At 42.4% G+C, this 24,602-nt stretch overlaps 1 protein-coding gene across 4 annotated transcripts in view; it reads right to left on the reverse strand.

The window, feature by feature from the left end:
- NR6A1 (nuclear receptor subfamily 6 group A member 1) overlaps positions 1–24,602 on the reverse strand; it is a 227,950-nt gene that overhangs the window by 10,465 nt on the left and 192,883 nt on the right. For 2 of the 4 annotated variants that reach the window (XM_057313752.1, XM_048222941.2), the window contains 5 exons: positions 19,708–19,763; positions 12,519–12,673; positions 10,946–11,170; positions 9,147–9,401; positions 1,570–1,691 (listed from right to left, as the gene is read on the reverse strand). In XM_057313752.1, the coding sequence (XP_057169735.1) occupies positions 1,570–1,691; positions 9,147–9,401; positions 10,946–11,170; positions 12,519–12,673; positions 19,708–19,763 (813 nt within the window). Of the gene's footprint in view, positions 1–1,569; positions 1,692–9,146; positions 9,402–10,945; positions 11,174–12,518; positions 12,674–19,707; positions 19,764–24,602 lie in introns of all 4 variants that reach the window. The other 2 variants (XM_048222940.2, XM_026513944.4) reach the window with 1 other exon arrangement.

Here is a 24,602-nt window from a genome sequence, read left to right on the forward strand (position 1 = left end):
TATTCAACATTGTCACAACAGGAGATCTTTTCTCTTTCTATCATGGAGGAACAAAACTCTGGATAAGGGAAGAGAAATCAGATAAAGAAGGAAAAAAATTATAAAGGACAGTCACTAGACTGAGACACTTGAGCACTAGGCTGTATCTCAACTTCCTACATAGCTCCCAGCACAGAGCTTGACACAAAACAGTCACCAGTGGATGCTGAACAACTGACTGAATAATCTACCTTTCACAATGTATCCTTTACAATGTCTTTAAACTGACCCTTTGCTGGAGCCAATTAGAAAGCTTGCTAATACCCGCACGTACTCACACATGGTCTCCTATGTGCTTCTGCTCATACTATTTATTCTCCCTGGGCTGTCACTCCAGCTTTTTTCTATATAGATTTCTCTCTCATTTATTTATATATAAATGTATGTGTGTGTGTGTATATATATATATATATATAATGTATATCTATGTGTGTGTGTGTGTGTGTGTGTATGCACATACCAACGCCTTTTTATACATGGAATATAAATATAACTTATCTATATAATTTATATATAAAATAGGATATATTCTCTATATAAATCTTACCCAGCCTTTGAGGACCAGCTCAGATTTCTTCTCCAAGTAGCTGCTCCTGATCTCCCCTGATCTGAGTCTCAAGTAATGTGTCAAGTGCCATTAGAGTGTCAACTTCTTGAAGCCAGGGACCTGGGATCTATTTTATTTAATGTCTTTAATGTTCAACACAGTGCCTGGTCTAGGGAAGGCACACGGAACAGCAGATAAATGAATGGAGAAGATAAATGAATGAATAGTGGAGAAGCAGCAGGAGGAGTAAGCAAAGAGGAGGGGATCAGAAGTCTCTGGACTAGGAAACTGAATACAGTAACAGAGCAATTTCAATGTCACAGGAAGCAAAACAGCCCAGTTCCACTGTGAGAACAGAGCACTCATACACTACCTTGGAAAAAAGAGAATATAAATTCTCCTTCATGTTCCAGGTACTAGCACCACTTTGCAGGTAATACCCCGCATAAATCCCATCCAGCACTCTTCTAATTAAAAGCCATGCTTGATACATGTTGTGTGAGTTTTTGTACACCCCCCACTCTGCCCTGAAAAGGCTGTCAGAACCACTGCCAGCCTGTCATAGACGTCTTATCTCCAATAGTTTCATCAGTCACCCTGCTCTTCTTCAGCCACTGGTAAACTTGGTACATATTTTAAATGACGCATGTACTGTCCTTGGTGTCTGTGTTTAAATGCATTAAAACTGACTAAACAAAGCGAATCCTCTTCCTTCCTCTATGAGTTATAGAGACTGTGGCATTTAGGTTTGAAGAAAAAAATCCAAAGCATGCCCTGCGTTATAGAGGGGCAGGGTGAGGAGAGCATAGGCCTTCTAGGATTGGTACCCACATAGTGTGACAGATTCTGTGTGACAGTCCTGAGGGCAAAGGGGTGGGAGGTGGTGTGTGAAACACGAGGGAAAATGATCTCCAGCAAAAACAAAAAAAACAAAAAACAAAAAACTAACCCCACAAAACCTTTTCTCACCTCCAGCTACTTACCTTGATTTAAGAAGTTAATTGCTTTCATGCAAGCATACTCCTCATTGCTGACCTTTAACTGATGGAACTTGTGATATAGGTAGATGAGCCGCTCGATCACCTCCATCCCTTCATCACTAAATCTGGAGAACAGACAGAGGTGTGAGTGGGTTTTGAGACCAATGGAGGTCAAGGAAGGGAAGACAGAGGTCTCCTACAGCTTCTTAAGGCATTGAAGACAGAAAAGAGCCTGAGCCTGGGGGAAATGGAACCCAAAACCATTCTGAAAGACAGGTAGATGCATGGTTTGTCTAGAGGCAAGGCAGCTCATACAAGCTACTGTTCCTAAGGTCAGGTGGGGCCAATTAAATCTAAGTTCAAATCCAGTTCCAACATACGAAAGTTCTAAGACCTTGGGAAAATCACTTGACCCCTCTACGCTTTGAGGTTCTCTTTTGTAAAATAATAATGCTTGTCTGCTTGGGGTAACAAGGGCCAAAGGCTGTCTGAAATGTAAATGTGGAAAAATATGACATTATTAAGATACTGCTACGGTTGAGATGCAGCCCCCAGTATCAATGGCAGCTGCCATGGTGACTCTATCTGAGCCTCTGCCATAGTGAAGAAAAAGCTGATGATTGTATTTTTTAGGTTCACGGTTCCCAGCAGGGCTGAGGTTATGCACAATGAAAAATGTTACTGGCATCCCTGACTTTAGCTAGGGAGGAAGGGAAACATTAACTGAGCCTCCATGCTGTGCCAGTCTCTGTGCTAGGCACTTTACGTGCACTTTCTCATTTAATTTTCTCAGCTCTATGGGCTATGTGAGATTATCATTACCACTGTATAGATGAGAAACTGAAGTTCAAAGAGCAGAGGGGACTGGTCCATCCACAAGCACACAGCTAGTTGGTGGCAGAGCTAAAACTTGGAACCTGGGCTAACTTCCCAAGCCCTTGGTTTTTCCAATATCTAAGGACAGCATCATACTGTAGCAGAGAAGCCTCAATGTGGACCATGCTCCTTTCTTTGGATTAGAAGTAAGCTCCTTGGGGAAAGATCAAGTTTTAGAAAAAGGAGCCCCAGGTTAGGAGACTAATACTCTGGGTCATAGTGGGCAATACCTCATACCAGAGGTGGAGATACCACCAAACCAAGCAGGCAAAAAGGCTTAATGGGGAAGCAAGAGTGTGTAATAGCTGGGGTCAGGCTCAGCCTCTGCCCTTCTAGGAGTGGACTAAGGAGAGTTCCAGATAGGCCTTAGATGCGGCTAGGAGAGAAGATGCTCAGCCCTGGGACTACCTCCCGGTGTCATGTTCAGATCTGAGTACTGCAGCCCTATGCCAGGCAAGAAGTCCATATCTGGGCAGGGTGCCGAACACCTAGGGATGTACTACCGCTGTCTGGGCTCTACTGCCTTCTGCGTTGACTCTGAAGGCTTTGCAAAGGCTTGGCCTCCTGGGCAAGCAGCACATTTTCTCTTCCTGGGGGGAAAGCCTGGCTCTGGTTGGGGCCATTGGCATCTGCACTTCTCAAGCACCAGGGGGAGCTACAGGAGCAGTTACCCGCAATCTAGAGCCTGACCTCTTTGCCTCAAAGCCCCATCACAACCTGGGGCTTCTTCCCTCCATTCGCTGACTTGAACAATGAGGGCTGACTCCATTTCTCTCTGTGCCTGGCCCAATGGCTTTTACAACTTTATTAATACTTTCCCAAACTGGCTGATAGACAAATTTATACTGAATAACTACTATATAAACTTACCTACCTTTCTACCCTTTGTTGAGTGTTTGTTACTTGCCAATTACTTTGTTAAATATTCTACACACATTATTTCACTGGATACTCCCAATAAATCTACACAATTGGTATTATAGCCCTCTTTGTTCACATGTGGAAACAAAGCTCAGAGAGGTTATTTACTGTGCCCCTACTGCATTCTATTTTACTTTTTTTAAACTTTTATTTATTTGACAGAGAGAGAGACAGCCAGCGAGAGAGGGAACACAAGCAGGGGGAGTGAGAGAGGAAGAAGCAGGCTCCCAGCAGAGGAGCCTGATGCAGGGCTCGATCCCAGAACGCCGGGATCACGCCCTGAGCTGAAGGCAGACGCTTAACAACTGAGCCACCCAGGCGCCCCTCTATTTTACCTTCCTGACAACCTGTGAGATAAGTAATATCACACCTGCACGTTAGGGATGAGGAAGCAAAAGAAGAGCATCTTGCCTACCCCGAAGCTGCACAGCAAATAAGTGGTGGTGGGGTGGGGCCAAAGTTTAAACCCAAGTTTTCTAATTCCAAGCCTCTTGCTTTCTCAGCACTAAACTGTCCACTCCCTGTCTTGCTCTTAACTGGTAACTGGGAAAGGCTACCTCATGCCACCACAGGAGACCTCAGGAACTCTGTGTTCCCACAGCGACTCAGCCCAGGGCCCACCTCAATCAGGTGTAGGGTTTGCTGCAGTGCCTGCATGATACTGAGACATGCAGGAGGCAGTTGGCCTGGGAATGAAGAGCATGCCTCATCACAGGACTCTGATGACTACTTCTGTTCTTGAGAGGAAAAAGGTCTTGACTGTGAATTCCCTCTAGTATCTGCCTGGAGGGGTGGTGTGGGGAGGAAATGTGGTAGGGCATCAAAAAGGAGGACGCAGGGAGAGCGGCAATGCCAGCATCTGTCTGTGGCCGAGCAGTGTAGCAAACAAAGATAACGTTCTCTCCCTTAATCAGCACCCGCTTGCCCCAAGTGCTCCCTCTGGCACTGCAGAACCTGCAGGTGTGTGGTTATCAGCCAGACCCCCCAGCCAGCAGTGGTGAACTTACTGCTGGCTGAGTCTTGATGTGAGGGACACAAAGGAGCTCCCAAGTGCCTGGCGTGAGAATATGTCCCAAATCTGCCCTTTCTCTTGGGGACAGCACGTACCTTCTTTTCCACATTTCCTAGGACAGGCAAACATCATAGACCCCTGGCAGTGGTGGGGGCCTGGCAGCCAGCCCAGTAGCCCCCACTCAGTCTCCACAGCCCGACTGCAAAGCTTTCCTCCACACCCCGCATCCCACCCCTTGATAAACAAATTGTTCTCTGTTCCATGGGCCTGCTTTCTCCTGCAGCCGTTCCTCCTCCACATCTGCCCACTCCACAGTTCTAACGCCCCTGTATTCCCTGTCTGCAAATTATCAGCATTTAAAGCCAGAAAGTTGGACAAACACACCCATTCTTCTTCGAGGTTCCCATTACACAAGCATGCTGGGACAAAGAAAACATTCCTGCCAGGATCCCCCAAACCACTGGACCATTCAGTCAGCAATTGAAGCTGACACTATGTAAGTTATGTCCCATTAAGGGGGCCGAGAGGCCCAGTTGTCTCTTTTTCATTCAGCTAAGTGCACCTACCCCCAGGAGCAGTCATCAGCTTTAAAGGAATTGTCATCTCAACACCCATGTAAACACGCCAAGATTGAAAGTAAGACTGCAACTCTAGGCCACATTCCAGAAAGCTGAACTTTTTTAGAAGGCTAAATAATTTAGTAGAGTGTAATAGTAAGGCTTCTGGGCTTTGGAGCACAAGAGATCTAGGTGATAATCTCAACTTCATCTCTTTCTAGGTTTGTAGCCTTGAGTTTTTTCACCTCTCTGAATCTCATGCTCCTCATCGTGGAGCAAGGACATTAATGCAGTTGCTTGGGGCGGTGGTGAGGACTAAACAAATAATGTTTGTAAAGCACTTAAGACAGAATTTGGCACAATAAACAGCCCATAATTGTTAGCTATTATCATTATTAATGGTATCATCATCATCGCTCCTGTTATCACAACAAAAAGAAAAGATTGTTTCTTGAAACTTACAGCTAGGGTGTGAGCAGGGAAGCTGGGAGGCAACTTTCCAGAGATCTGGCAGAAATGGAGCAGTGCTCACGAGATAGAAGTGCCCATTAAAGCCCATCTAGTGCAAGGCATCTTCTCTTGAGAGTGAAGGAGTCTTGATTAGGGCCAGGAGCAGTCACTGGCTGGTGCTACAATCTGCTTTAAATCAAATTCGCCCAGCTCACTGTCTGATAACAGCCTGATTAAGGAAAATGGGTACCATAAATTTGATTCAATATTTGAGACGAGAAAAGGAGGTGGTCATGTATCATCAGGGAAAAGCCTTTTCATGACAGCAGGAACTCACTTGCACTCAAGAGTCGTGAAAAAGTAAAGGCATTTTGGGGGAGTAGGAGTAATGCAGGAGCAGGCAAGGTAAAAAAGAGCTATGGCCAATTACAGACTCCACACCCTGGGTTTCTAGCAGAGTAAGGAATGCTTTACTCTAATGTGCCTGAATCCAGAGGTTCTCATACTTCCTTTTCCTCTGACCCCCTGGGCTCGCCGGCTCATGCATCTCAGGCTCAACAGACTCCAAACCAAACTCAGAGTGGCTCATCTCTTCGCCTGTTCTTCTCAGGCTGCATTATCTTGGCTAAGAGAACTGGCACTCACCTGCCTGGCAGCATCCCCAACTTCTGCCTCACTGAAGTCCCACTGACTACACCTCCTTGTTATCTCTTAACTCTGTACAGCCCTCTCTATTCCCATAGTCACTGCTGCCTTGTCCAGGCCTTGTTTTCTTTTACCCGGATTATGAAAAACCTCTTACCCAGCCACCATCCTCTGGTGTTGTCCATGCCAATCCACCTGAAGCTTTACAGCCACAGGGATCTTTCTAAAATGATACCTGACCATGTAATTGCTCCACATAAAAACATCTTATGATTTAAGAGTATTTACATAATATAATCAAAATTCTTTTGATAGGCATTTAATGAATCTTTTTTTTTTTTTAAGATTTATTTACTTTAGAGAGAGAGTGCACGTGTGTGTGTGAGCAGGGGGCAGGGGGAGAGCGAGACAAGCAGACTCCCCGCTGAGTGGGGAGTCCAACGCAGGGCTCAATCCCAGGACCCTGAGACCATGACCTGAGCTGAAATCAAGAGTCAGACGCTTAACCGACTGAGTCACCCAGGAGCCCCTACACCGGCATTTGAACACCTTCATGATCTGCCCTTTTTTTTTTTTTTAAACCTTTTTCTCCAGCCATTTCTTCCCTCATTTCTTCTCTCAGATACATTCTCTCTATACCCTAATCCACAGGATTGCTTTTGGTTCCCTGCACAAACCAATCACCCAGGAACTCTAACTTCTAGGACTCTGTTTTATCTCCTGCCTTCCTCCTATTCTCTATAATCTACCTAGGAAAACCCACTTCAAGACGCAGCTTAAATGTCTACATTACCTGATTATGCAAGTAGAGGTCCTTACTCCCTCGGCTGTGCTGGCACAGTCCCTCATATGCCCCTCGATCGCCACCAGTATCCTCCTGGATTACAGATTGTTACCTGTTTCTATCTGTTTCCCAATCCCCTAAGCCACAAATAGGGGCTCTCACCTCAGAGTCAGAAACCATGTCTGCATCATCTTGGTCCCAACACCCCTCCCTCTGACACACAGAACAGTGTCCTAGGTACATGGGTGTGTAATCAGAACTAACATGTTGAAGTTTAACTTGTATTTTTCCATGGAAAGATAACATATGCTTCTTACATGGAGTAGTAAGTCCTGACAACAAATCTATTTCTTTCCTCAGAACTAACACATGTTCTAGAATCAGCATTGTTCAACAGAACTTTCTGAGGTGATGGAGATGTTCTGGATCTGCACTGTCCAATACAGTACCCACTAAGCACATGTGGCTAGTGAGCACGTGGAATGTGGTTAGTGCAAATGAGGACTGATTTTTAATTTTATTTAATTTTAATTAACTTAAATTTAAAAAGTCACCCGAGGCTAGCAGTTAGTATACTGGACAGTACAGCTCTACATTCTCCTCGGTAAGGAGCCTTCCTAGAAATAAACATTTCCTCACTAATTTACTGGCCTCTGCCTTGCTCTTGGGGCTCAAGGGACTGGATACAGTGGGATGGGGTGCTTTATGAAGCTCAAAGCCACAACGAGCCTTGCATGGCCAATGATCCCTGCCTACCTGCAGAGGGCCTGGGAAAACCCATCATTTTATAGGGACTAGAGCCCATAGGTAGACTTTGTAGACAGCTCCAGGCTGCACTGGTGGATTCCAGGCGAACAGGGGCCAGACTCACTGGGCCAGCTCTGCAAACCCTGACAATATTAAAGCCTACTGACTGCAATTCAAACACTCAGTTGGCCCAGAATCAAGGAGCAAGAGATATGAATTTGATGGAAACAATGAATTAAAGGCTCAAATCAGGAGGTTAGGTCATCTGTAAAATCAGATAGTCTGTTTATAGGACAAAGTGTCAGCTGGGTTCAAAACTCTGTCATTTATAGATTACCCTGAAGCCAGTAAGCATCACTGAAAAGGAAATATCAGAAAAATGGGAGAGTGTCAGCATCCAGACTCCTCCCTCCCCCAGCTGTGCAAAGGGCCCCTGAGAGTCTTGGAGCTTTACTCTCAGCCTAACACTTAGCCTGTCTTTATTCCATGGCAATTGGGTGACAGAGGAGAGGCACTTTGGTCTTGTGTAGAGAAGTGTGCGGGCTAGTACCCCATCCCTCCAGTTTTCATTGATGGGGGTACCTCTTCCTCTTTCTTGGTGTTCTGGAATCCCAAAACTTCGATTTTTTAAAACTGTTCAATAAAGGTGAATTACTGAAATGTCTATTTAAATGTGATTTAAGCTTTATTTTTCACGTGATAAATTAATAAGCCAGAAAAGTTGTATCAACAGATCCATTTGTCCTGATTTTGGGGTGTCACCACGTGCTGTAGGTCTTCAAAGTGAGTGAGTAAAAGATCTGTGCTAGACCAGGAGATTAGGATCCTGACCAAGTAGGATGAGAAGTTATGCCAGAAAACATTGAAGAGAGCCGCTTGGTCTCTTAGTCCCATGCTGTTACCATCTCACTGCATCTCAGATGCAGTCAAAGAGCCTAAGCTTTGACATTAGGCAGGCATAGGTTCAAATCCAGGCTCTGGGTTCAAACCCAAAACATTAAAGGGCAGGTCTCTTTGAACTTCAGTTTTCTTATCCATAAAATAGGCATAACAACACCTATAATGCTAGAGGCTGTGAGAAAAGAATAAGAGTAATGTAAAATACTAAGCCCAGTGCCTGGCATATAGTAGGTACCATATTGACTTCTAGATCTTGTTCTTGAACTATAAACTATAGCTCAGAGGCCCCCACTTTACAGATGAAGTTTAGAGTTTAGGTTTTTGTATTTCCCAGATACATTATCTTACCTCAGTAATCCAGATGTGATAAAATAATAATAATAATAATAATAATAATAATAATAGTGTAGCGCTCTGCTAAGGTTCGCTGCACAGTATCATTTATTTTTCACAACTACCTTGTTGGGGAAATACTGGTAATTATCCCATTTTATAAATTCAGAATGTAGGAATCAGAGACTTGTCTATGGTTACAAAGCTAGTCAGTGGAGAGTAAGGATTCAAAGCCAGCCCTGTGTGTGGCTCTAATTCCTATCCTCTGGAGTGTCAGTGGGGGCACTCCATCCCTACCTTGCAGGGATGACAATGGTTTGGTTGTGTGACTTCCTCCCTAGCCAACAGTCCTTACCTGTGTAGTTCTTCATCAGAGGGTGAGTACTTGGCAGTGACATCAGCCAGCTCCCCAAAGATCTGTTTGCTATAAACGGTGAGGGAGGACAGCAGGATTAATTCCTGCCAGGTAGAGCTCAGGAGGCACGTGTAATCCTTGATTGAGAGCTCGCAGAAGAAAGGCAGTTTCTTGATCCAGGCAATCTGCCTAAAGAGCAGCTCATCGGCCAGGCGGCAAAGCAGGGCAAACAGCTCTGCCTGAGTCACAGCGTACCTAGGGGTAGGGACAGTGGAAAATCACTTCCAGTAGCAGAGGGGGAGGATGGAGGCACAGGGAAAGGGTACTTTTAAGAATTAAAAGGGTCTCTGGCAGTGGGTTCCTTGACTTTGATCATGGGTCTCCAGCTCCATTCAAATTAGTCTAATGATAAAGAGGCAGGGCTGGGGCCAGTAGCAAGCTCAGGGCTGGAGAAGTGGGTTTGGTGAGAAAAGGCTGTAGAAAGGAAAGGAGGATTGGAAATTTGTACAATTATTTGGGAATATGACTTTTAATGTTGGTGTCCACTAATGTTCCATGTGTTAGAGAAAATTCCATCATTCCTACACTAGTTGTGGCAACAAGAGCTCCAGTAGGGCAGATATGGTGCCCACCTGGTACAGGGACTGGCACAGAAATAAGCCCGAGGCCATATGGCTGAAACAGAAGAGAACAAGTTCAGAAGCTTTTGCTGCTCTCATTGCACCCCCTGGTGGTGAGACTTCAGAAATAAAGTTGCTCAGCCCTTGTAAGCTACTGCTGAATGGAAGGAGCGAGCATTTCTCATCTCTGAGCTGAATGAGACAGGGTTCCAGCTTTCGTTCTCTCAAGGCCCCTTGACATGACTAGTCTCCACACCCCACACCCAGGTTTATAAAGATTTTGTATGGCTTTCTTGTAAGTAGATCTTTGAATTTCCTCTTTTTTTTTTTTTTTAAAGATTTTATTTATTTATTTGACAGAGACAGCCAGCCAGCGAGACAGAACACAAGCAGGGGGAGTGGGAGAGGAAGAAGCAGACTCCTGGCGGAGGAGCCCGATGCGGGGCTCGATCCTGGAACGCCGGGATCACGCCCTGAGCCGAAGGCAGACGCTTAATGACTGCATCACCCAGGCTCCCCTGAATTTCCCCTTCTGATATTGGAAATTAGCTTAAGAAATCTCAGGATACAAACCTTAGGAGGTCTAAGCCTGATAACAAACAGCCTATGCCTTAGGCCAAAGGATTAATGGATACAGCAGCTGGTGGGCCTAGAGGCTGAATCAGTATCTACTTAGGTAAAGCTGACAGCGGATTGACAAGAGTATTCCTTCCACCCACTCAGGTCTGCACACAGAGCACACGGCACCAGGCTACCAATGGGTACATTGTCTAGGGATGCAGACAGTCCACAACCAGCTAGTGCCTTGAATGTCTTGTTAATGAGCCTAGACTTGATGTATAATTATTCCCAGAATTACAGCTCATCTCTGGCTCAGAGCCAGAGAAGCACTCAGACCACCTCAGGGCCTAGCTTACCTAGGCCCAAGCAGAAACAAAAGTCCTTTAATTCCAATTCCCTAAGGATTGATAAACAGCCCAACTCTGAAAAAAGATGCTCAAGAGAAAAACAAGGGACCATTGACTTCAAAGATAAATACAGATTTGTCCTCTGATGCTTGAGTTGTTACTCATTATCCCCCTGATTCATTCCAAAGCCTAGGGTATTAGCAGCCAGGGACGAAGGTGGGTGTGGGGTAGGGATCATTTTGAAGTTGCAAGGGCTAAATGGGGCACTCACCCATCTTCAATCAACATGGGCGTGCCCAGTGGCTCCAGGTCCTCGGCTGATACCAGCTGGTGAATCAGACTGTATGACTGGGGATCCAGGCTGCGAGCTTGTGGGGGCAGGAGTGGCGAGTGGGCGGAATAGCTAAAAAGGTGCGGTATGTATTGATAGTGTGGAGGCACAGACATCCCCATGTACTGCTCCCTGAATGCCATGAATCCATTTAGTTCCACAGACCTACTGAAGAGAAAAGTCTCATGTCAAGCAGAACCATGGCAGGTCTCCTGCCTGCTCAAGGTGGCTAAGGTGTTTTTAGGCCATGCAATCTGTCTTCATTGGGGACATAATTAATGGTTACATGCATGTCTCCCCCACAGACAGGGACTCTCTGCAGGTGTGTGTATGTGTGACTTATCATTGGACACCCAGGACCTGGTAAAATAGGTACTGAATAAACAGTGGTTGATAAATTCTTTGTATAGGTGCCACATTTGAAGAGATTTTAATGGATACTCACAAACTATGATCCACAAAGGTGGGGGTATGTATTTTTTTACTGCTAGGAAAACTAAGGCATAGGGCCTGGCTAGGTCATAGAACAAATCCAGCACCTAGCAAGGAATCTGACATGGAATCTGGTAAAGAATCTGGCAAGAACCCCCTAAACATTTAAAGGAAAGAACAAAAAAGGAACAATCAAACAAATAAAAGTTATAATAAAAATACCAAGAGAAAGGCAGATTCTTATCTTCGTCCCTTTCCTGGAGAAATCTAACCACTCTGTCACCTAAACAAAAATCCTCTGGCTTTACCTAGATGCATTTCCTGTAACGGGTTGACAAACTACAGCCTGTGGCCTATTCGGTAAATAAAGTTTTAATGGAACACAGCCACATTCATTCACCAAAATAATCTTTGGCTATTTCTGCACTATAATGGTAGGGCCAAGTAGTTGAGACCCAGACTGTGTGGCCTGCAAAGCCTAACATATTTATTATCTGGCCTTTATAGAAAAAGTTGATCAATCCCTTTCCTATAAGAAAGGTTTCTGCAAAAAGGAAATCTACCCTGGTAGTTGATGGCTACATTTTACACCTAACAACTAACTTAAGATAACATTCTTGAACCAAGAGTCTCTAAATTGGTATTCCATGATAACAGCAAATTTAATTAGCTTAAAATTTCTCAGTTTCTTAAAATTTATAAAGTGAAAATCTTCACTATTGCTGAGACAGAGAAATAACTTAATTCAATATTGTCAATGTGGTTTGTTTTATTTCCGTGATAAATGTGAGAAAAGAGCTACATTTAAAATGGTATTCCGTTAGGTAAAGAATGTATAGGCGCAGACAGCAGCTATGTCACTTTATTAGCCTGCAGAAGAGACTGCTGACATTTTCAAGGTCTTTAGCAAAAAGTAGGCTGTGAAATGCTGCTTTGTGTCATCCTGGCCCCTACCCAAAAGACTGAGGGAGCAAGAGTACAATGGCTGAAACAGACTGGCCGGGATACCTGACCAGAGGTTCCTTGTGGGTCTACTCTTTGGGTGGTCCCTAGATGATGCTGGGTTTGCCTTGAAGCTCACCTGGAGGACAGTGTGGAGCCTGGTGAGGGCTGGTTGCTCTCTGAAGCCCTGTTCCCAGGGGAACTGTGGTCGCTGTCACCATGGTTGCTCCAGTGATTGGCCTCTTCCTCAAATTCCTGCCCAGACATGATCCTTTCGATCTCTTCCTCTGATATCTTTGAGAAGAAATTGATACGTGTTAGACTGGGTGCTCAGGATACCCTCTTTCCTTCTTTAGGACCAGAATTTATTTAAACCTCACAAGGATTCCCAGAACTCTCTAGAGAGACACTCAGACTCCCTCCCCTCCAATTCCATACTCCAGGGTCTCTCAATACTCTTAGGACAGCTCAGTTGCTTTGTTCCCAGCACCATAGCTCACTATGGCCTTCCTCTTGTCCATTTACCCTCCTCTCAAGCCACAAAGCCTCCATGTTCTTGAACACTCTTTCTCTTTGAGTCTATTCTTTCCTACCCCTGCAACACCACTCTTCAAGAACAAACTCCTACTTGCCTTTTAACACCTAATTCAAATGCCACCTTCTTTGTGAATCCTTCTATCACTACCTAGACAAAACTTTAGGTCCTTCCTCTATCCACTTCTAATTCTGTGCATTCTGAGATAGGCAGAATAGCACAGTGGTTAAGAGGATGAATACTGGAGTTAGACCACCTTTGTTCCAAAACAGGTTCTGCTACTTTCTAGTTGTATAATCTTAGGCAAGTCATTTAACTATTTGAACTTAAATTCAAAATCTGAACAAAAATTACCTGTGTGGTGGAGAAAATAATACTATCTGTCTCATGGGATTGTCGTGAGCATTAAATTAGTTAATACATTATCACATGATTAGAAAAGGGCTTAACACATAGCAACATTTATGGAAGGTTGACAATGATATCTTCACCATTATCGTTGTTATTTTTATAGCACTATGGTAATGTGTCATAAAAATGCCCTCTATCAGACATAAGGCTATGATAGAACCCAGGAAAAAGTAATCAAAGAATGCATGTTGGATAAACAAATATTCACTTATTAAGTACTGTCCATGAGACTTCATATGGATTTTCTTAGTAGGGAAGACATTCCCAAGCCTACAGAATAAATAAAAAGAAATTTTAGCTCAGACAAGTGAACGGACTTGCCCAAGATCATACTGTGTGCCCATGTCTTGGGAGGAGTTTGAGGAAGAGACCAAAGTACCCAAGTATTCAGTCCATGGCTCTAGCTACCATACCATAAAGGGAGTGAATAAATATGTATTTATATATTGTGTATTTATAATATACAGTGTATTTATAAACACTATAAAGTGTTTAACCCAGAGTTGTAGTCTAACTGGCTAACCTCAGCACAGAATGAGAGTGAACAGGAAGGAGTAAGGGCCAGATAAATTTTTATTTCTTGTTCCTATAGAAAGCCTGGGAGGACATTTTCTCTCAAGTCTGTCTGACTCAAACCTGCACAACTCTTTGTTCCAGCAGCCTGTGAGGAAACCTTGAGCTGCTCTGATCATAAATACAGGAGGCATTTAGAACTGGAAGCCAGCCAGCACATAGGACTTGGAGGGAAAAAAAGAAAAATTTAACGGGTACACAAGTTGAGTGATTGGTCTCAACAAACTTAGATTGTATACTGAATTAGAGGGGTAGACTTTCTTTATTCAATAACATGTAACAAAACAGACAAACCTTTTCTCTTAAGGATCTTTAGAACACCAAAATCTCAGATTTTATAAGACACATAAAGACAAAAGACACCATCAAACTGCAAGACATCTACTGAGACCCTGACTGAAGTAGCCTCAGTGGTCGTAGGGAGAGCAATACCAGAGCTTGGAGGGCATGGAAGTACCTGAGCTAGGTGAAAAGAACCAGTCCTGAAAAATCAGATTATTCCAGCTGGGAGCCAAAGTTGGACTGCATCTGTCTCTCCCTATAGGTCCCACAGGACACTAGGCAATCACTGATGCATTAAGGAGATGGAACATATCAGAAGGGCTTGTATCTAGGTTCAGATCTCATCTGTCATTTCCTAACTGGGTGCTTGCTGTTGGGCAAGTCACTCAAGTTCTCCGAGCCTTACTTCCCTCACCTATAAAATGAAGATAATACCACCTACTTAGTAGTTTGGGTTCCCTCTTAGGGTGCAGAACTGAATCAGACTCGAGAGGTTAATCTAAGCTAAAGTGATGAAGTGCACAACAGGTGCTCAACAAATCGTAATTCTATCCCTTATTTTTAATTATAATTAAACACAGTTAAGAACTTGGGAGATCACAGCTCTCCCTTCCTAACACACTACCTAAAAAAGCAAGAGACAAAGGGAAAATTATATGCTCAGTATCAAAAAGTCAAATGCAATGACAAATGAGAAAGATTTCTCTGAGCATCATCTCCCTCCACTCTAGAGAGAAATAGAGTCTAGAGACTTAAGCCACTAAAGATCCCTGCAATGGTGGGAGAAGCGTACTCGAAAGACTTCGAGTAATGCTGAAGAAGGTTTTTCATTGAGGAAATGCTTAAGAATTCTTTCCAATAGATAAACTTTCTACTGCATCTAAATATAAAAAGAATGACTGCAAATAAAGGCCATACATGAAAAGCCCACAGCTAACATCATACTCGATGAAAAACTAAAAGCTTTTTCTCTAAGATCAGGATCAAGGCAAAAATGCCCACTCTCACCATTTCTATTTAACACAGTACTGGAAGTCCTAGCCATTGCAATTAGACACGTAAAAGAAATAAAAAGCATCTAAATCACAAAGAAGTAAAATTATCTCAGTTCATAGATGACATGATCTTATACAGAGAAAACCAAAAGACTGTTAGAACAAAAGAATTCAGCAAAGTTTCAAGATACAAAATCAACATAAAAAAAATCAGTTGCATTTTTATATACTAACAATGAATCTGGATAAAGGGAATTAAGAAAACAATCTCAGTTACAACAGTATCAAAAAGAATAAGATACTTAGGAATAAACATAACAAAGAGATGAAAGACTTGTACACTACAGAAAGAAATTTAAGATATAAATAAATGGAAAGACATCCTCTGTTCACAGATTAAAAGACAATTATTGTTAAAATATCCATAAGTATCCAAGGTGATCTACAGACTCAATGCAATCCTGATTATCAACATTCCAATGGCATTTTTTGCAGAAATAGAAAAAAAAAAATCCCAAAATTCATATGGAAACCCAAAGAACCCCAAATCGCCAAAACGATCCTGACAAAGAACAACAAAGCTAGAGGCCTTACACATCCTGGTTTCAAAACATATTAAAAATTACAGTAATCAAAACAGTATGGTACTGGCATGAGGACAGGCCTATAGACCAATGCAAAAGAATAGAGAGCCCCAAAAATAAATCCACATATATATAGTCAAAAGATCTTTAACAAAGCTGCCAACTTACATAAGAATAGTCTCTTCAACAAGTGGTACTGGGAAAACTAGATATTCATATGCAAAAGAATGAAAATAGTTTCTGTTCTTATACTTCATACAAAACTCAACTCAAAATGGATGAAAGACCTGAAACTATAAAAGTCCTAAACGAAAACACAGAGAAAAAGCTTCTTGACGTTGGCCTTGGCAATGATTTCTTGAATACGATATCCAAAGTACAGGCAATAAAAGCAAAAAACAGACAAATGGAATTACATCAAACTAAAAAGCTTCTGCAAAGCAAACAATCAACAGTGTCAACAGGAACCTACAGAATGAGAGAAAAATCTGCAAACCATTTATCCGATAAAGGTTAATATCCAAGAGATATAGGGAATTCCTACAACTCAACAGTAAAAACCCCAAATAACCGGATTTAAAAATGGGGCGCCTGGGTGGCTCAGTCAGTTAAGCGTCTGCCTTCAGCTCAGGTCCTGGGATTGACCCCTGCTCAGCAGGGAGCCTGCTTCACCCTCTCCCTCTGCCTGCCACTCCCCCTGCTTGTGCTCCATCTCTCTCTCTAATAAATAAATAAAATTAAAATAAATAAATAAATAAAAATGGGCAAAATGGACACCTCGGTGGCTCAATCGGTTAAACGTCTGCCTTCAGCTCAGGTCATGATCCCAGGGTCCTGGGATCGAGTCCCACATTAGGCTCCTTGCTCAGCGGGGAATCTGCTTCTCCCTCAGGCTGCTGTTGCCCCTGCTTGTGCTCTCTCTCAAATCCCCCCCATCTCACAAATAAATAAAATCTTTAAAAAAATAAATAAAAATGGGCAAAAGATTTGAATAAACATACAAAAAAAATCTTCTCCAAAGACATGTAAACAGCACAGCCAAAATGTATATGAAAAGATGCTCAACGTCACTAATATCAGAAAAATCCAAATCAAAACCATAATGAGGTTTTGCCTCACAACTATCCGGAATGCCATTATCAGAAAAAAACAGAAAATAAGAAATACCAGAGAAGATACCGAAAATTGGAGCCCTTATGCACTGCTGGGTGGGAATGTAAAATGGTGTGGCCACTATGGAAAACAGTATGGAGGTTTCTCAAAAAATTAAAAATAAAACTACCATATGACCCCATAATTCCACTTCTGGGTATTTACCCAAAAGAACTGAAATCAGGATCTCAAAGAGGTATCTGCCCTCCCACATTCACTGCAGCGTTATTCACAATGGCCAAGAGATGGAAACAACTTAAATATCCATTGATGGGTGAATGGATAAACAAAATATGGTATATGAATACACAATAGAATATTATTCAGCCTTAGAAATCCTGGACTATGCTACAGTGTGGATGAACCTTGAGGATATTACACTAAGTGAAATAAGGAAGTTACAGAAGAACAAATACTACATGATTCCACTTATATGAGGTATCAAAAGTAGTCAAACTTAGAAAGGGAAAGTAGAATGGTGGTTGCCAAGGACTGGGAGAAGGGGAAATAAGGAGTTGTTGCTCAATGGGTATAGCGTTTCAGTCATAAGATGAAAAGGTTGTAGAGATCTACTGTACAAAAATGTGCATACAGTAAATAAAACTGTACCATACACTTAATTTGTTAAGGGGATAAATTTCATGTTATATGTTTTTTACCACACACACACAAAAGAACATGTATGGGTATAGACCAAAATAAATTAATTTTCAAGAAACAGATATGGTTTGAATAACATGAATAAAAATGTTTGATTTTTTTTTTTTTTGAAGATTTTATTTATTTATTTGCCAGAGAGAGAGAGCACACAAGCACGGGGAGTGGCAGGCAGAGGGAGAAGCAGGCTCCCCACCGAGCAAGGAGCCCAATGCGGGACTTGATCCCAGAACCCTGGGATTACAACCTGAGCCGCAGGCAGACACTTAACTGATTGAGCCACCCAGGCCTCCCAAAATGTTTGATTTTAAAAAAAGAAATGAATACAGCACATACCCACAGCCTGACTGAGTGCATATATGTGCTAGGAAATGCCCCATATTTCATCGGCATATGTCTCAAAACAACTATGAATTCCTATCTTTCTCTCATTCCCTCACATTCAACTGGATAAATCCTATCAATTTTACCTATTAAATCTCTCTTGAATCTATTCTCTCCCCTTTAAACTATACTATCATTGCCCTGTATCTCTTGGCTGGACTTCTATAAAACCCTATGAACTGCCTTTTCTCTGCTCCCAGTTTTACTGACGTTTACCCAGCTCCTCACAAACCATTTCTATTGCTAGAATAATCTTTCCTTTTTTATTTTTATTTATTTGACAAGAGATAGAGAGAGAAAGAGAGCACAAGCAGGGGGAGCGGCAGAGGGAGAGGGAGAAGCAGACTCCCCACTGAGCAGGGATCCCGTTGTGGGTCCTGGGATCCTGACCTGAGCCGAAGGCAGACCACTTAACCAACTGAGCCACCCAGGCGTCCCTTTATATATATTTTTAAATTTTACTTTATTCTTTTTTAAAAGATTTATTTATTTATTTTAGAGAAAGAGAAATAGCATGTGGGGGGGGCAGAGGGAGAGGGAGAGAGAAAATCTCCAACAGACTCCCTGCTGAGTAAGGAGCCTGATGTGGGGCTTGATCCCACAGCCCTGAGATCATGACCTGAGCAGAAATCAAGAGTGAGTCACTCAACCACTGAGCCACCCAGGTGCCCCTATAATGGTCTTTTAAAAATGCAGATCTGCCCATGTCTCTCTCTCTACTTAAAAGCTTTTAGTAGTTGCCTCTTGGTCCACACCAAGAGTCCTTGAGGCATGGTCCTGCTCACTAGTGTGCTAAGGGATTCATTTGCTGGGTCATAAACAGATCCAATTTTCTACCTTCGTGAAGTTCCTCTGTTGGCAAGTAAGAACAAGTTGGTGTAGGCTGGCCCTACAAAGGCTTTACCTAAGAAGCTATAATCAAAGATAGTTGAAGGCCATTCTTTAGAGAACAGATTCCAAACTCAAGGAACCTGCCTTATCTTCTGCCACTCCATTCCATGTGGCCAGCACTCCAGCCTGACTGCATCAACTCTCTGATTCCTTAAAGATTTATCTTGTGGTCTTTTTACAGTCTGTTCTGTCTAGCAGCAATAGAAGATATTTGGCTCCCTGCCCCTTCCCAGCACAGCTAATTCCTCCTTTTCCTTCACACCTCAGTTCAAACTTTACCTTCTCTAGGAAGGCTTCCCTGAATGTCTTCAGTTCCCAACCACAGCTCCAATTCAAGAAAAAAGAACAACTAGTCCTTCCTTTCTGTACTCCCTGGGCATCCTCTGTTACCACTCACTATACTCTGATGTCTGTTTACACATCTGTCTCTCCCACTAGACTGAGTTCACAGTACAAAGGACTTGCACCAAGGAAGTACTTAAATATTTGTGGGATTGAATGGGTATTATTTCTACTCTACAAGTAAGGCAATGAGCTTTCTGCTGATATATCTTTAGAGACATTGAACAGCAAAGTAGTCTTACTGATTTCTGCCAGGCTAAGTTATCAACAACCTTGAGTGACTGACAAAAAAGTCCTCTGGATGGTTTAGAACCAGAATTGAGTTCACTTCCTGTGAAATCCTTGGGAAGGGTTGAGGGAATCACAAGAAAAGCTTTAATCGTTATGTTACATATTTAAGATTTTCAAAGCGCTTTCATAACCAGGCTCTAAAATCAGTTTTATGGGAATGAAAACAAGATGGCTCCATCAAAAGCCCTGGGCTTCCAGGATGGATCACAAAGACTGAGGCCTAGAACTCACCTGGACGGGCCCAATGCTCTTATTTCGGCCTCCAGGCATGCCATCTTCTCTGATTGCTGGAAGGAAACATAAGTCAAGACAGTCAAAAGCATACCCACAGAAGTCTAGGCACAAAAAGAGAACCTACTTGACCAAAAGCATGAGGTAACAATTGATGAAATCAAGATTAAAACAGAGGCCTTTCTGGACCCAAAGTATATACTCTTTCCATTATTCTAGGCTACCTCATAGGCAACAGATACTTCTGGCCCCCAAGGCAATAGACACATACTGCACACCCTGCATACATTTAATATGCTCAGCAAAGGTGACAGCATATTAACAGTCCTGTGCACAGTTCAAATATCCCACCAGGATGATGCATCTGAAGGCTTCAGTAAATTCAAAGAGAGGTAGAGAAAGAATATTTCCATTTTTAAAGAAAGTATTTTTAATTTCCAGGCTAAGTTTGGGTCTAATTTATAGGATGAGGAGAACAAATTTTTTGTTTTTTAAAGATTTTATTTATTTATTTGACACAGAGAGAGAGAGAGAGAGAGAGAGAGAGCAAGCACAAGCAGGGGGAGCGGCAGGCAGGGGAAAAGCAGGCTCCCAGCTGAGCAAGGAGCCCGATGTGGGGCTCGATCCCAGGACCCCGGGATCATGACCAGAGCCGAAGGCAGTTGCTTAACCGACTAAGCCACCCAGCTGCACTTGTTATTTTTTTTATTAATTAAATTTTTTATCTGATTGGTTTCTCCCTATAAAAGCAGTCAGTAAAGGGGTGCCTGGGTGACTCAGTCGGTTAAGCATCAGACTCTTGGTTTTCGCTCAGGTCATGATCTTGGGGTTGTGAGATTGAGCCCTGTGTAGGGCTCTGCATGGGGTGTGGAGCCTGTTTGGGATTTTCTCTCTCCCTAGTCCTCTGCCCCTGCCTCCCAATTTGCACGTGTGTGTGTGTGTGTGTGTGTGTGTGTGTGTAGAGTAGCAAGAGATGAAGTTGGAGGTTGGAGAGGCCAACTGGAGCCAGATCATAGATAGCGTTTAATATCAGGGTAAGAGTATGGACTTCAGCAGAGGAAGCTAAGGATAAGATGGAATGCAGGGGATGGATGTGGTCAGGTTGGCATTTTCAAAAAATCTTTGTGATGGCCGCTGTGGAGGCTAGCTTGGAGGAGGCAATGTTAACAACAGAAGATAAGCTAATAGCATCATGTGAGAGCAAGCTTTGCTATACACAAACACATATATATACATACACATATATAAATAATATACCTGCTTCCAAAAATATTAACATGAAGAATCTAGAAAGTCCTTGAGGCAGGGTTGAGGGTTCCAAGCATAACGCTTGGTTCCTGTGGTAACTGAAAAACTAACAGGAAGTTCATTTTCCTTAGAACAGACATTAGATTACACATTTCAGAATAGACAAGCTTGGGTCTAAATCCAGTTTTTGGGGTGCCTCGGTGGCTCAGTCTGTTAAGCGTCTCCTTTGGTTCAGGTCATGATCCCAGGGTCCTGGGATCAAGTCCCACATCAGGCTCCCTACTCCGTGAGGTGTCTGCTTCTTCCTCTTCCCCTCCCCCCACCTGTGCATTAATGTGCATGTGCATATATGTGTGCGTGCGCACCTGCACATGCGCTCTTTCTTGCAAAAATAAATATATCAAAAAATAGTTCTAAAAAAAATCCAGTTTTTGCCTGGTCTGTGTAACTACAGACAAGTTTCTTCACCTCTCTGAACCTCCGTTTCTTTAAGAATAAATGGGGCTACTACTAGAACTTATCTTATGGGGGTATTCTGAGGATTACATATAAAATAACTAAAGCACCAAGCATAGGGCCTGGCACATAAAGTAGGTATCCTCCCCTCTATCCAGCCTCTTTTCTATGTACACAGTAATTAAAAAAAAACAAGGCTCCATTCCCAGCTTTGCTGGATCCTTAATATCTTCATCTGTGAAATGGAGACAACATAGTCTGCTTTACAAGGCTGCTATGAATTTGGAGTGGGAAACATACACAGCTTATATTAGAGCCAGATGCATACTGGTTTTTGCCTGGAGCTCTCTTGCAACCTAATTTCAAGTTCTAAAAATCCTTAAAATTCCCTCCCTGCTGTTCTAGAGTCAATGACAATCTTCAGACACTTCTATTTTCAATACTGAGTTCTCTATGTCTTTGCTTCAGCTCACAGAGGTGCAGAATAAAGATCTATCATCAGCAGATCCAACACTGAATACATTTTACTTGATATCTCACTCTCACTGTCTTGGAGGTGAGGAAGGAACTCAACATGTTTTTCTTTTTTTTTTTTTAAGGGCCACAAATCTTAAAGATTTACAACTTACCCATTTTTTGTTCTGATATTTAAAAGCTCATGGTGTCTCTCAACCACGCCCAACCCCGGACTAAGGAAACTCACATATGATGGACATGTACTATGTTTCAGGTACTATCTTGGGTAAAACAAACTCATGAGGGAAGTATCAGTATCACTCCCACTGAACAGATGACTGTGAGGCTCAGAAAAATGAGGTATTTTGTTTACAGTAACAGAAACTAAACAGCAGAATCAGGGTTGGAATCCAGACTATTAGACTAAGACCAGACTTCTTTCCACAACTAGTTTTTTCCATAGTGTGTCTGCATACCACAGGAGAAACAAAATTTTAGGTGGTGCATAAACTCTCAATTACACACTTAACATGCATTAAAATATACTGATTTTCCATTCACTGAGGTGATAAAAAATTCCCTTTGAAAATTAACTTTGATTTAAAAATTTTTTTGATTTAAAGAAGAATATAGGGGCGCCCGAGTGGCTCAGCTGGTTGGGTGTCTGCCTTCGGCTCAGGTCAGGATCCCAGAGTCCGAAGATTGAGGCCCACATCAGTGGGGAGTCTGCTTCTCCCTCTGCCCCTCACCCCACTCGTGCTCACTCTCTTGATCTCTCTCTCTCAAATAAATAAATAAAATCTTTTTTAAAAAATAAAGAAGAATATAAACAATAGTACTGGTTTGGTCAAAAACTGGTAAAATTTGTCAAGATGGCATGAAATTGCCTGAAGTGTGGGAAATAACACAATGTGTCACAGTGCCTCTGTTAAAACAAAAACTTGGACCATATCTTAAAGCTTATAATGTATTCACATATATGGTATCACATTTGATTCTTGGAAGGTGTACATTATTATTATCCTATGTAGTCTAGAGATGAAAAAACCTGAAGCTCAGAGAGGTAAAGAGACTTATTCAAGACCTCTCAGGGAAGAACTGACAGAGTGGGGAATTTTAGTTTAGATCCTCTGATTCTGCACTTGTTCCTTGAAGCTATATTGAGCTAAGAGCAAATTTCTCAACGGGGCTGAGAATCTTTCTTATAGTGAACTGATTTAGAAAAAAACAAAAACAAAAACAAATGGTTTCTGGGTGCAAGATCACAGGAATGGTTTTGCTGTATCTCTTATCCAAGTCTGAGTGGCAGCAGCTATAGTTCTTCTATCTGCTTAAAAGAAGTACAAATACTTTTTCTGCTCTGGGACTCATGTACCTACCATTCCTCACTTAGCTTGGGCAGCCAAACCAAACCCAGAAACAGAAAGGAGAGTAAGACACAAAGCTAACTATATCAAAGTCCTGCTCAAAACCCACCGGTGGCTCCCTTTGGTCTATGGGCTCAACCCAAGCTCCCTAGCTTAGGATTCAAGACACTCCTATGATCTGGTTCTTCTGGGGTTCCCCATCTTCATCTCTTGCCACAAACGTTACACTGTAACTACAGAGAACTATCTGTCAGTCCTTGAACATGTCATACTGTTTTACACAGTTTCACCTCACACATGTTGTTTGCCTCTACTCAGAAACTTTATGGTGGAAAAATCTGGCAACACCACCTTACCCAAATGACATCACCTCAACCAAGTGATTCAAGTTAACATGACCAATAGTAGCGCAAAGCTATACCATATGTTCTTGAAAGAATGCGCTAAAAGGACACAACATCGCTTTTGTGGCATTCTTGCCAAAAATGCGTAACTTGAATGTAATTGTGAGGAAACTGACAAGCCCAAGTTGAGGAATATTCTACTTGTTTTCTCCAAAATTAACAATGTTATTGAAGAAAAAAAAAAGGATGAGGAATCATTTCAGGTTAAAGGAGACTGAAGAGACATAAAAGCTAAATGTAATACATGATCCTGGACTGGTTCCTAGCTCACAAAAAATACACTGCTATAAAGGACATTGAAATAAGTGGTGAAATTTGCATAAGGTCTGCTAATTAGATTACAATATTATGCCATGTTAAATTTCCTGATTTTGATAATAGTACTGTGGTTATGTCAGAAAACAAAGAGGAATGATGTCTTTAACTTCCTCCCAAATAGTTAAGAAATATATATATAAACACATACGCTTTCTCTTTCTCCCTCTCTTCCCCTCCTTCCTTCCTTTCCCTCTCGTGCCTGGAGGGAGGAGGGGAGTTGTTTTTAAAAAGCTCTTAAGGGATGCCCGGCTGGCTCAGTCGGGGGAGCATGCAATTCTTCATCTTGGAGTTGTGAGTTCAAGCCCCACACTGGGTGTGGAGATTACTTAAAAATACATACACACATATATACATACATACATACATACATACATACATAGTTATTTAAGTTTGTAAGGAGCTTGAACTTCTATGCCTTCAAGATTCTGCTCAAATATCCTCTGCTTGAGATTTCTTGGTGTTCCATTTTATTTTATTTTTTAAATTTTATTTATTTATTTATTTGAGAGAGAAAGAGAGAAAGAGTGCATGAGCAGGGGGAGAGGCAGGGGGAGAAGCAGGCTCTCTGCTGAGCAGGGAGCCTGATGTGGGACTCAATCCCGGCAGTCCAGGATCATGACCTGAGCCGAAGGCAGACACTTAACTG

The sequence above is a fragment of the Ursus arctos genome, unplaced genomic scaffold (assembly GCF_023065955.2).
Source record: "Ursus arctos isolate Adak ecotype North America unplaced genomic scaffold, UrsArc2.0 scaffold_18, whole genome shotgun sequence".
Classification (NCBI taxonomy): Eukaryota; Metazoa; Chordata; class Mammalia; order Carnivora; family Ursidae; genus Ursus; species Ursus arctos.